This window comes from Diceros bicornis, chromosome 9 (assembly GCF_020826845.1).
Source record: "Diceros bicornis minor isolate mBicDic1 chromosome 9, mDicBic1.mat.cur, whole genome shotgun sequence".
In the NCBI taxonomy this organism is placed as follows: Eukaryota; Metazoa; Chordata; class Mammalia; order Perissodactyla; family Rhinocerotidae; genus Diceros; species Diceros bicornis.
The window spans coordinates 52,956,785-52,970,413 of record NC_080748.1 but is presented as its reverse complement, the minus strand read 5'-3'; the positions used below and the strand labels follow the sequence as shown (position 1 = coordinate 52,970,413).

The window sequence follows — 13,629 nt, the reverse complement described above, 5'->3', positions numbered from 1 at the left end:
TCTATAGCTTTATAGTCCTCCAATCTATTAATCACACTGCAGAACAGTCTTTTCAGAAATCAGATCATATGATCATATCACTCATATTCTTAAAATCTTTCAATCGTTCCCCACTGATCTTAGACAACTTGTCCAATGCATGTTTTGGACCCGTTTCCCTCTTCTGTTTCATCTCTTATAACTCCCTCTCAGTCTGCGCTCTAGCCATACTGAATTTCAGTTTGTTCAAAAAGCTTAATTTTGTCCTGCCTCCAGATTTTTTTTTTTTTTTTTGAGGAAGATTGGCCTGGTGCTAACATCTGTTGCCCATCTTCCTCTTTTCTCTTTTTTCTCCCCAAAGCCCCAGTACATAGCTGTGTATCACAGTTGTAGAGTTGCAGCTCTTCTATATGGGACGCTGCCTCAGCATGGCTTGACCAGTGGTGAGTAGGCCTGTGCCCAGGATCCAAACCGGCGAACCCTGGGGCGCCAAAGCGGAATGCAGGAACTTAACTGCTACACCAGCGGCCGGCCCCGCCTCCAGGTTTTTATACATGCTGTTCACTCATTCCCTCAATTCCCACCCCTCCCCTAACTCACATTCTTACTCTTAGACATCATGTAGGTGGTTAACATGGGTATTTCTCCCTCCATGCAGACTTCCCTAATTTCTCCCAAGGCTGGGTTAGATACACCTTGAGTCTATGTGTTCTCATCCTGTGTATCCTACCAATTTCTCCTTTATCATCATAATTATGATCATTGTTTCTCTATTTGTCTTTATCCTCCATTAGATCACAAGCTTTGTGAAGGCAGAAGTCACCACTGTATTTATGGCATCTAGCACGTATCTGGCAAATGGTAGGTCTCAATAAATATTTGCTAAATAAGTGAATTTATTGCTCTGAGAGCTCAAATGTAAACCTTTCTAACATCAAACTTAGTCTCATTTAAAGTCTTGCTTGTTGGCAAAGATCAAAATATACACTCAAATCAGTGCTGATAAACTAGAGTAGGACAATTAAGTCAATTTCAGAACAATTTTCCCACTAAAATATAAACTTTCAAAAGACATATGAACTATAATGATGGTTTATGAAAATAACTGCTATTGAAATAAGTAGCATTTATTTTCCCCTAATACTGCCAATCACTAACTAAGGGAACCTCTTATATAGTGATCTAAAAGTAATTGCATGAATAAAAATGATCCTTTTTCAAGATTATCTAATATGATGTCTTTCAGGGCCAGCACCTAAATAAGGTATATGCAATATTTCATATTATTATCCCAGTTTTTAAAATTTTCTGGAGAAATCATTGGCATGTCACAGGAAGAACTACTGGTATCTCTTAGTTTTCTCTAATTTCCTTTTCACCTCTGTCCTCAATCTGAACTGAGGTAAAGGCAAAATACAAGTTACCAGGGTAATAAAGAGACAGCGGGAATACCAGAGTAAAGAGGTCTAAGGCCTGATAACCCCTGTTCTAAGCTAGTTATCAAAGATCTTATAACTTTAATGTTCCATTATATTTAGATTTATGACAAATTTTCTTTAATGTATTAAAAAAGACATCATCATAGACATAAAGTTTAATTTCAATGAAACTATAAGCTTCAAAGAGAAATAAAATAACACACAAATTCTCTACATTTTTTTTTTTTTTTACCTGTTTTCCCGTTCATACATTTCCTTAGAGGCACTTCGAAGCTGATCAATTTCTTGATTAGTTTTCAACCTGATTTGTTCCAGTTCATCACGTAGTTTATTTTCATATTCTGTTTTATAATGGTCTCTGCAAGGAGTCAAAAGGAATATCCATGATTTTTTTTTTTTTGTAAAAGACACAGGCTTTTGCCCTTCATGTAAGATTTTAATATTTTGTGTCAAATATGCTTTATATACAATGTTACTTGAAAAACATAGCTATTAAAGTTTTATAATTTCTAAAAATACTGTTCCAAACTAGTTTCATCTAAGATTTCCTTTTAAACATATTGCCCTAAATACTTAATAAGAACATAAAATGTTAGTTGTGTTGAATAATTATTCATCTTCAAAAATATTTTACTAATAGTTTTTAATGCACATGGCCAGAGACTCGAAAACAGATGCATATGGAATGTTCTTCACTTAGAAATAATAATCTACTGTGGTAGATGTTGAGAAACAAAATTAAATAAAATAAAAAAACAAAATGACTCTGACTTTTACAACCTTTCCTTCTAAGCACAACAACCATAGCCATTGTGATCTCTTAGCAAAGTCACAAAGGATTACACAGGGTATTAGCAGGAGCACAAACTGATGAAAAATATCACAGGCTAGGGAAAAAGTTATGAATGTGTGACTTCTTAAAGGATAAAATGTAGAATTTGTTTTACTTTTTGATGTGTCGATAAAAATAAGTAACTCAAGGATTACAAGGGCTATTAGTATAAAGGAATTCTAATAGCTTATACATCTAGTTGAAGAGAGAACACAGGACTGAAATGTAGGAGTCTGATGCCAGAGCCTGTATCTTAAAACAGTATGCAATGCTGTCTCCTCATTCTTCTTTTATGTTTCACACAGTCAGGAACACGTGAGCTTAGTTAGGCTCCGCATGATTAGATTTTCTTCAGAAAGATACTTCTATAGAGAAATTTATATCCTTTCTTTCAAAAAATACTTATAGAGAGCTTAATCATAGGGAATTAAAAAGGTTACGTCATAAGAAAAAAATACAAATAGAGATATATTCCCCTACCTAAAAGAAATAGGCTTTTGGTTGCTGGAAAAACCACAGTGTCTTAAGAAAAAATTAATTAGAATAAGAGTATCTTGTAAGAAACAAAATGAACTATTATCTTATCCTATAGACCTTAAAAATATCACTATTCTTTCCCAAAGCCAACAATTCCCTCAAAGAAGTTGGTGTTAATTTATATCTATTTATATGGAAAATAATGTAAATCTTGCCTGGATGTTACATATTTTTCATACATCTCTTCTCTAGCCTTTTTGGTTTCTTCAAGTTGAGCTTGAAGTCTTTCAAGGCGGTCCTCTTCATGGGCACAGCGAACACTAAGCTCCATGTTTTGGCGATTGAGATAGTCTTTATCCTTTTGCAGTAAAGTAACAGTCTGCTGTAAGGTGGTTACCTACATGTACGCAGAGACAGTGTCCAGAGCAATGTCATCTTACTTTTTACGGTTTACTGTATATTTTTTTTCATTTGTGCTTTCGCTCACCACATAAAAAGGGCTAATTCTTACCTTGAAATTTTTCATCCAAACAGAGCTATGAAAAGTCCCTTTTTTCTAGCAACTACATCAAAAAGGAAAAAAAGTCCCTCCCACAATTTTGCCCTGGGATATGTCCACAATCACTGGACAAAAAAATACAAGTGACTCTATAACCTTACCTCTTTTGATAATTCACTTCTTTCTTTAGTTTGAGTTATGTGAGAAGCTTCAAGTATTTCATGTTTTCTCCTTAACTCACTTACTTCCTGTTCAAGTGCATCACGTTCACTATAAAATTCAAATACATTTACTTATTTATTTTTACTAAAATAAAATTCAAATACATATGTAAATTTTACATCCCTTTTTACAATGAACATTTTAAAAGGGTTGATTATGTTTCAGGAAACGGAACAGACACACTAACAGCAGGGCTTAATGTCATTCTACGAACAATAAAGTATCTGCTTTTCAAATTTAGAAGAAACTCTCTTCAAGATCTTGTTCAGATACATAAATATGAATTTATTACCTTTAAAAAAATATGTAAACTATACTAGCCAGTAAATAATAAAAACTTTCTAAGGTTTTCACCTTTCTAAGATTTTTTTACTAATCGTCTTCAATCTTATCTTGAAGCCAAAACTTTTAAAGAATTTATACACGGCTCTAGGTTTTCAGTTCAGTGAGGGTCAAAAAGCCCTTAACTCATCACTCAGATTGCACAGCAGACACACAGGCAGCCATTCTTGTGACTATTTCATTCACGAACTGTTTATGATTACCTAGAAATTCAAATTTCCATTTTCAGACTAGCTCTTTCCCCCAAACAGTAAAACCAAGAATTGGACCAAACCTGTAACAGGTATCTTAAAAAATGAGCAGAGAAATAGATTTATTAACTCTTAATTTATCCCTTCTAGTCAGAATCAGTTCCTTTGTACTTTATTTCATCTACTCACCTGGTATTTAGATGGAGAGGGCTATTAAGAATTGTTTTTCTTTTCATTAGATTTTCAATAACTCATTTAAAAAGATTTTTTTCTTCTGGTTAACAAAGTATTATGTTTATTGAAGAAAAGTGAGCAAAGCATAAGTTAAAAAATAACCACCATCCATAAACCCACTAACTAAAGATGACTATCAGTATTAATATTTTGGTACATATTACTTTAAGTATTTTGTGCTTTTACATGCAAATGCTTTTACTTTCACAAGGTAATGATTACATTCCCTTTGCCATGAATTTTTTATGTAAAAGATGATTACAAAGCATGATATAGCAAAACACCTATAAATTTGCTATCCACAGTTAACAACAGTTAACATTTGTCTATATTTGCATTAAAGTTTTTTTTTTTTTGTGAGGAAGATCGGCCCTGAGCTAACATCTGCCAATCCTCCTCTTTTTGCTCAGAAAGACTGGCCCTGGGCTAACATCCATGCCCATCTTCCTCCACTTTATATGGGACGCCGCCACAGCATGGCTTGCCAAGCCGTGTGTTGGTGCGCGCCCGGGGATCCGGGCCGCCGCAGCGTAGTGCACGCACTTAACCACTTGCGCCACCAGGCCCGGCCCCTAAAGTTTTGTTTTTTAAAAAGATAAAAAACCATGGGTAAACTTGAAGTTATCTATATTTTCCTCACTGTTCCTATATCATCCCCTAGATACAATGATGAATTTAGTGTTTCCATATCATATTTTTTTACATAATTTTATTTACCAACTGTTATTTTGTCATATTTACTTTGTAATGTTTACTAAATATTACTTTGTCATATTTATTCTCTCCCTCTTTGATGTTCATATATGTCAATGTATATATGTATACACACACATAATACATGTATAGACATCTACACACAAACACACACTTATCCATGTGCATTTTTTTTTCCCTCAACTATTTAAGAGTTATATGCAGGCATTAGGTCCCTTTATCCCTAAATAATTTGGTGTAAATTTCCTAAGATTAAAGATATTCTCTTATATAACCAGAGTATAATTATAAAATTCAGGAGGCTTTGAATATAATCTATTTTCAAGTTTTGTCAACTGTCCTAAAAACGTCCTTCATGGCAATTTTTCCCTGGTCCAGGATCCAATGTATTATCATGCATTGCATTTGGATGTCATGTGTCTTTAATCTCTTTTAATCTTGAATAGTTCCTTAGTCTTCGTCTTGTATGACTGACTTTCTGTAGAGCACAGGCCAACTGTTTTGTGGAACGTTGCTCAATTTTCACTTGTCTTATGTTTCCCTATGGTTAGATCCAGGTTAAGCACTTTGGGCAGGAATACCACAGAAGTGATAATGTGTCCTCAGTACATCACATAAAGAGGCACATGATGTCACTTTATCCCATGATTGGTGAGAGTAACTTTGATCATTTGCTTAAGGTGGTATCTGCCCAAGTTCTCAACTGTGAAGTAGCTTTTTGCTCTTTGCAATTAATAAGTAATCCGTAGGGACATGCTCTGAAATTATGTAAATATTGATCCCTAACATACTTTTACTCAATTATCCACTGATGAGGCTGAATCAAAATTATTATGAGGTTACAAAATGGTAACTCTAATATGCATTTGTATTTATTGGTTGATGTTCTACTGTCAAGATCCTCTTTTTCTACTTTTTATTAGCATGCACTCAGGGATTCTTATTCTATTTGATGGATTATAACTCATTATTGTTAATATTCATTTTGATATTCAAGTTGTACATATTTGGCCAGTTTGAGCCCCCTCAACTGGATATTGTGATGTTGAATTGGAATTAGAGGTATCAGTATGATCTTATTCATAGTGTTGTTAAAGCCATCTTTCCTCTTCCCTCTCCACTGCTGCTGCCTACTAAAAAGGCCTAGAAACAATAACCAATGTAGCATTGACCAGCACCCAAATCTTAATTTCTGAATAGCACTACCCACTAAAAGGAACCAGGACTCCCTAAAGAAAGGGCTAAGGCAATGAAATTACAAAATAAACCTGAGAACATTGTGATGCCAGAAAGTCAGGAACTGTTTTAAAAAGGAAAAAAAAAATGGACACACACATTTTTCTTTTTAAAATTTAGTATTTTGTGTTTGACTTATCCATATACATACATTTAGATCAAATTTAACAACTTTAACTGCTATATAGAGTTACACTGTAGAAATAAATCACAATTTTCTATTCCACTGTTGAAGAGCATTTGAATTCTTTCTAATAATGATGCAATTAACATCCATATACCTGTTTCGTTTTGCACATTTGTTAGAATTTATCAAGGACATAAAAGTGATTTCCCTCCAGTTTATCTTATATTTTTGTGACCAGAACGTCTTTTTTAATCCATTCTTCCTATTGAGTGAACAAAAGTGTTCACAGTTTGAGCCCCTCTTCCTTGTTTTTCTGTTCCATTTCTAGCACACGAAGATGTTTATCATGTTTTTGATTAGGGCTATGTTTTTCTTTCCTAGGTTTTTATTATAGAAAATAAAACATATATATAAATAGAGATAATATAATGAATCCTCCTGCTCTCATCACTCAGTTTCAACAACTATCAACTCATGACTCATCTTGGTTTATCCTTCATTCATGGCCACTCTGGATTACTCTGATGATTATGCTTTCTAGTGTTCTCTTTTCATATCTTATCTACTATTGATATAGATTTATGGTGGCAGAGAGAACATCAAAACACCAATTCAAAGTGTCATCTTACCATCACAATCTACTTCATTTTGAAATGATTCTTTGGAAATTCAGCTTTATTGAAGAGCCCACTGAGCATAGCTTTCATGGATTTCAAGCTCCAATAATTACTATATTTTGACATAACAATACATACATAATAATACACACTGAATGTCAGTCATGCTGGGAGCAGGAGCACCAATGTTATATCCCCAAATCCTTGAAAATTTACTTATGGTGTTATACAATTTATAAAGCATTCATTCATTTAACAAATATTCAATGAATTACTACTATATTTCAAGAATTATTTTAGGTGCAGGCAGATATAGCAGCGAACAACTAGGATAATGTTTCTCTCTCTCTCTTTCTCTCTCTATATATACAGAAATAAAGACTTACATAAATATTCCTTTATTTGATCTTCTTAGTTTACATAGTGCAGTTATTTGTATTAGCACCATCTCTTATGGATGACAAAACTTTGGCTTAAAATGATAAGAGATTTACCTAAGAACACACAGCTAATCAGTGGTTCATTAATGTACAAACAACAGAAACGCATATTCCAGTAAAAGGAAAATTATTTGCCATAGGTTCTTAGTAGTAACATATTGGGAAACATATTCTCAGAAAGTGTTATTTTTTGAAAGTATGTGTGCCTTTTGTCAGAAAGGAATAGTTGAATAAACTTCAGATAAAACTGTGAAGTATTTAAATTGATTCCATAAAATAAAAATAATCATCAAATAAGATTTTAAAAATATTTACACACATGATATTTTACTAGGTCCTATGTTCTAAGACAAATTTTAAGACCGCAACAACTTCTTTTTTTTGTGTGTGTGTGAGAGGAAGATCAGCCCTGAGCTAACATCCATGCCAATCCTCCTCTTTTTGCTGAGGGAGACCGGCCCTGAGCTAACATCTATTGCCAATCCTCCTCCTTTTTTTTCCCCAGTAGATGGTTGCATGTCATAGTTGTACATCCTTCTAGTTGCTATATGCAGGACGCCGCCTCAGCACGGCTGGACAAGCGGTGCGTCAGTGCGTGCCCAGGATCCGAACCCAGGCCGCCAGTAGCAGAGCGCGAGCACTTAACCGCTAAGCCACGGGGCCGGCCCCCTGCAGTAACTTCTAAATGAAATAAAAACAACCTATATAAAAATACAATCTAAACCCAACAAACTGCCAAAACTACATGCTTTTGTGCAATGAAGAATAAGATATATGTCAAGAGAATGAAAAGACAAGCTACAGACTGGGAGAAAATATTTGCCAAAGAAAAATCTGATAAAGGACTGTTATCCAAAATATACGTAAAACTCAACAGGAAGAAAACAATCCAATTAAAAAATGGGCCAAAGACAACAGACGCTCACAAAAAGATGCTCCACATCATATGTCAGCAGGGAAATGCAAATTAAAACAATGAGATACCACTACACACCTATTAGAATGGCCAAAATCCAGAGCACTGACAACACCAAATAGGCAAGGATTTGGAATAAGAGGAACTCTTCTTTTTTGCTGGTGGAAATGCAAAATGATACAGCTACTTTGTGACAGACAGTTTGGCAGTTTCTTACAAAACTAAATATACTCTTACCATATGATCATGCTCCTTGGTATTTACCCGAAGGAGTTGAAAACTTATGCCCATACTAAAACCTACACATGGATGTTTACAGCAGCCTTATTCATAACTGCCAACACTTGGAAGCAACCAAGATGTCCTTCAGTAGGTGAATGGATAAATAAACTGTGATATATCTAAACAACGGAATATTATTTAGTGCTGAAAGAAAATGAGCTATCAAGCCATGAAAAGACATGGACGAAACTTTAATGTATATTACTAAGTGAAAGAAGCCAATCTGAAAATGCTCCATACTGTATGATTCAAATTATATGACATTCTGGAAAAGTCAAAACTATGGAGACAGAGAAAGAATAAGGTACAAAGTAGAATTAACAATGCTGATGGTAAGAATTCAGGTGATCTTGTTGCATGCTAGAAACAAGAACAAGTACGACAGCCATCTTAACTACTTACCTCTTGACTTTATCATAGTTTTCCTGACGGTAGTCACCTTGCTGAATTAACTGTTTTGTGTCTGCTAATTCTAAGGCCAAACGCTGACATCTAACTTGAAGCTCAGAGTAGTTTCTTCGACCTTCCTCATATGTCTATAATAAAAACAATAATAAAACATTTCAAACAAAACATAGTTGACCAAATTCTGTATTGAATTCTTCTGTGAAGCTGTGAATGTCCTTGTAATTAAAAAAAATCCTTAACTTTTCTATTTAGTAATTTTTCCCTACTCAAAGACCGGTAATCTTAAACTCACAGAGTAGTTTATAAGTTCATTTGTTTAAAACTTGAGCTCTGTTTTTCATAGAAAAAATAGGACACCTATGCTTTGGTTACTAGAATAATATACAAAATGACTATCCATGTTAAATGACTTTTTCAACATTCACTGAGTTACTATTAGATGCTCAAGACACAGAAATGAATAAAATACAGCCCTCGTTCTTGAGGAGTTCACATTCAGAGACGAAGAGCCACACGAATATCAAACATCTACAATGAAAAATGGTTACTGAAGAGATTAATCATGCAGTTTCAGTTGTGGTACTCAGCAAAAAAGGAATTTTGTGGCACTTGGAACATATTTCTACCCTGATCTTTCTTCCACTCACCAGACCAGTAGAAAGGGATTGTAGAGATATGGGAAGAGGGGTAGAAGTGAAAACCTTAAAACCACACCTGGCCCTGCTTATTACAAGTCTCATTTCTCACCATTTCTCATATTCATACTTTACCCTCCAACTCCACTGAAGATCTGAAGTTCTCTGAATGCACCATGTATCCTCTAACCTGCTCTCACTGTCTGAATAGCTGCATATTATATGACTACTTGCCTCCATCAGAGTATTGATCTCACTGTACCATCAAATTCGTTTTCTATTTACCTCAACAGAGTGTAAACATTTCTTAAGGGCAGGGACTTTGTCTTTTTTTTTTTTTTTTTTTTGCTGAGGAAGATTGGCCCTGAGCTACCATCTGCTGCCAATCTTCTTCTTTTTTTGTATGTGAGCCGCTGCCACGTCATGGCCACTGACAGGCGAGTGGTGTAGGTCCATGCCCAGGAACTGGGCCTGGGTTGCTGAGGCGGAGCACAGCAAACTTAACCACTAGGCCACTGGGGCTGGCCCAGGAACTTTGTCTTATTTACCACTGGATCTCCATCACCTTACACAGTATTTGGTATAAAGTATCAATGAAATAAATGCTTCTGAATAAATTAAGAGATAAATGAATACAGAAATGGCGAGGAGAAGCAGGACACAGGGACAAAGTTCCTATTTATTCTCCTTCTTTGAACTCATCAGATCTTGCAGGCAACCATCAACTCCACCCCTAGAACCTGTCATGTTAAACACATCCTGTCCCAAGACATTCCTTCTTAAGTAGCTGACCGGCTAAGTGTGGCCACATTCATACCACAAATAGCGGCTAAATAATTTCTAAGTGACTGGTATTGGGCTAGACATTGTGGATATAAAGATGAGTAAGACACTGTTTTTGTCCTTTTTAAAGTATTGAACATAACTTTGAAATGTTACCTCCCAAATTTCTATCAAAGGGCTGTTTGAGAAATGTAATTATAGAAAAACTATATTTGGTATGTTTTGCTTTGGTATAGTATTATGTATAGTATTATGTTCTTCTCCCACACTGACATTCTCCATGAGAAGGAAATGTTACTCTATGGTATTTACTATAGGATCATGGCTGAGGATACTCTACTACCTCCCCAAAGAATCATCACATACCTCATTTCAGACGTAGGTCCCAGAAGATGCTTTAGTTCCCCTGAAGATAACTTTTACTCTTCTAAACACAACTAATCATGTAACTGTTTTGGAAGAGTGTATAGTGTTATAGTTAGAAAGGCAGGCTCCAGAATTCAACTGTACAGAATTGAAAACCTGCAGTAAGACTTCAGGCAGGGTTACCTCTCAGTACTTCAGCGTCCTCATCTACCTCATAGAGTTGTTGTGAAGACTATATCAAGTAGCACATGTAACGTACTTATAAAAATGCCTAACACATAGTAAATGGTCATTAACTATAAATTAATATCATCATAATGCTTCTTCTTTGCTTTGGCTTCTGGAGAGATTATAGCCAAATTGATAGCTCAACCTTAATAACAGCACAAAGACCAAGAAAGAATCCTGAGGAATAGGAACATGAGCAATATAAACACTTAAAGGGTAAGGAAAGGACAAAGAGCCCAAGGAACCCAAAGGAGTATTCACAGAAACAAAAGGTAAGCCAGGGGTGTGTGTCAGGAACAACTGCAGAAGAGCGTGCTTTGAGGAGACAAAGCAATATCTGAATACTCAATATGTCCTTGTTTCAGGCTATCTTACATGTATTCTCTCACTTAATACTTAACTTTATGACTGGGAATAAATATTATATTCATTTTTATAGACGAGGAAACAGGCTTGGAGAGATGAAAGTCTCAAAGCTCATAAATAGTAGAGGAAGGACTCCAATCTAAGTTTGTCAAACACCAAAATTGTAGGCAACTCTCTCTTTAGCTTAAAAGTAAAAGTAGAGCAACTACAGCAGCTAAAGAAAAAAACAGAGATAAATGAAGGTTTTAAAAGATGGGACAAACTTGAAAATCTTCAAGTATTTATGGGAAAGAACTAATAGCAAAAGACGGATGGATACTGGAGAAAACAGGCATATTCAGGAGGGGAAAGCCCCTAAGACGGCTTCAGGGGGCGGAACCCAGAGCTCAGAAGTAGAGATTACTCTTTGATCAGAAGCCATGCTCATCATGGCAGACTTTTTCCAGCTGATAAAGAGTATTAAAAACTTAAATTTGCTGTCCTTAGATAGCTCTTATCAATTTGCTACAAGCCATAGAACTACTCCTTACTCTACCGCTTCACATATTTATATTATCTACTTGGTTTCTAAAGGCATATGATTTTTCCACTCCTTGAAAGCAAGACTCTTCCCACTATTAACAGTAAGAACAAACAAACAAAACAGAATGAATGCAGATGTAAATATGTTGGTAGGTTTGGTGGCAGGAAATTGTAGGAGTTCTCATCTGAGCACTTCCATTTTCTCTGTGAAATGAAATAAGTCATCTGCTGAGTGTGAGAAAGAAAGTGAAAAGCTGGAGGTGTGAGGAGAGTGGTGAATGTCTAAAATAACCTCTGTGAAAAGTGAGAGGACTAGAAAAAAACAGAATTACGGCACAATTGTGTGGGCCCACTTGAGGCTGCTAACAATAAGCTTTTGTGCTTGTTACTGTCTACGTGATTTTCTCCAGTAGTGCTCAATTGGAAAAATACAGAGTCGAGATTCTGTCAGTTGGGGAGGAATTAGAAAACACTGGCAAGAGAAAGGTTTAAGACTGACAAGATGATGAAGAAATAAGAAAGTAAATTTAGTAAGGGATTGATAAAGAAATCATATGGATTGGAAATCCTGTTAAAGATAAATCAGAAGCAGATGATTAAGAAACATGGAAATATAGGAAGTAGTATGTTCAGTGATCAACCTGAATTGAACTTCAGAAGTAAATCAGTTCTGGGTGACAAGGAATAGAATGTGGGTCATGAGACTGAGTGCTAACGTGGAAAAGAGTCAATCACTAAAGGTGAGAAGATCAATAAAATTCAAGGCCAAGGTTGTGGATGAATCACAGAAGTAACCCAGGAGGAAGCTAAGGTGAAAAGGAAGACTAAATCTAAAGCAAAGGTCCCACTAAATAAAGAAAAATGTCCCAGTGGTCTGCAAATGAGGAAGGTTACAAGGTGGGGTATCCAGATGACACGAATACCCAAAGCAGGGGTTTTTGTGAGTGTGGAAGTGCCAAGATCTAAAAGACATAAAGATGTAGAGAGGACATCAGCATCGGCCCTTAAATATAGGGGGTATAAACTCCTGGTACAGAGAACAATTTGATGGCAGACAGATACAGATACAGATATATACATGTATATGTAAATATTGTGTGTCTATTATTACATATATAAATTTTCTTTAAAAATGAACACCATATGACAAAGTATAAGCAGAAGTTCAGTATAAGAATGTATATATTCCACCAATACCCTTAAATAAAATTATTACTTTTATATTTTGAAAAAGAAAATCTGCTTCACTTACCATTAGCAACTAAAATAGATTAAGGCATAGCATTGGAAAACAGGAAAAGTAGAATCTTCCCTCAAAATAAACCAAACCTCAAGATTGTGTAGAACTTTCAGGTTAAGGCTAAAGAGAGTAGAAAAGACTACTTTGTATTATCCCTATGCATTCTTCCCTGTCTTCAACTTGGCATCAACTTCAGTGGGAAGATGCCAAGCTGCAAATCTGAGTTAGATGTCCATCTTATATTTTTCCACAGCACTCAGTTCTTTCTGTGAGAAAATGTACCACATGTGCTGTGAGTAGCCATTACTTGCCATCCACATCATAAGGAAAAATTTAAGAAAGTTTTCTATAATCCTAGTATCTAGTACTCTGCCTATTATATAGAAGGTTTGTAATTAATGTGGAAAAGAAGGAGAAACAGGGGACATTAAATAGACTAAAAATAAAAGGAGTAAAAAAGTAACCTTTTCAAAAATAAAGGGACACATAAAATTTCCAGTCACCAGCCCTTTCTAACACAAAATTTCTACAAAA

At 35.3% G+C, this 13,629-nt stretch overlaps 1 protein-coding gene across 2 annotated transcripts in view; it reads right to left on the bottom strand.

Annotated features, from left to right (window-relative positions):
• PIBF1 (progesterone immunomodulatory binding factor 1) overlaps positions 1-13,629 on the bottom strand; it is a 194,604-nt gene that overhangs the window by 138,843 nt on the left and 42,132 nt on the right. For both annotated transcript variants that reach the window (XM_058548291.1, XM_058548290.1), the window contains exons 6-9: positions 8,950-9,083; positions 3,388-3,496; positions 2,943-3,124; positions 1,651-1,776 (exon numbers count right to left, since the gene is read on the bottom strand). In XM_058548291.1, coding sequence (XP_058404274.1) covers positions 1,651-1,776; positions 2,943-3,124; positions 3,388-3,496; positions 8,950-9,083 — 551 coding nt within the window. The remainder of the gene's footprint in view (positions 1-1,650; positions 1,777-2,942; positions 3,125-3,387; positions 3,497-8,949; positions 9,084-13,629) is intronic.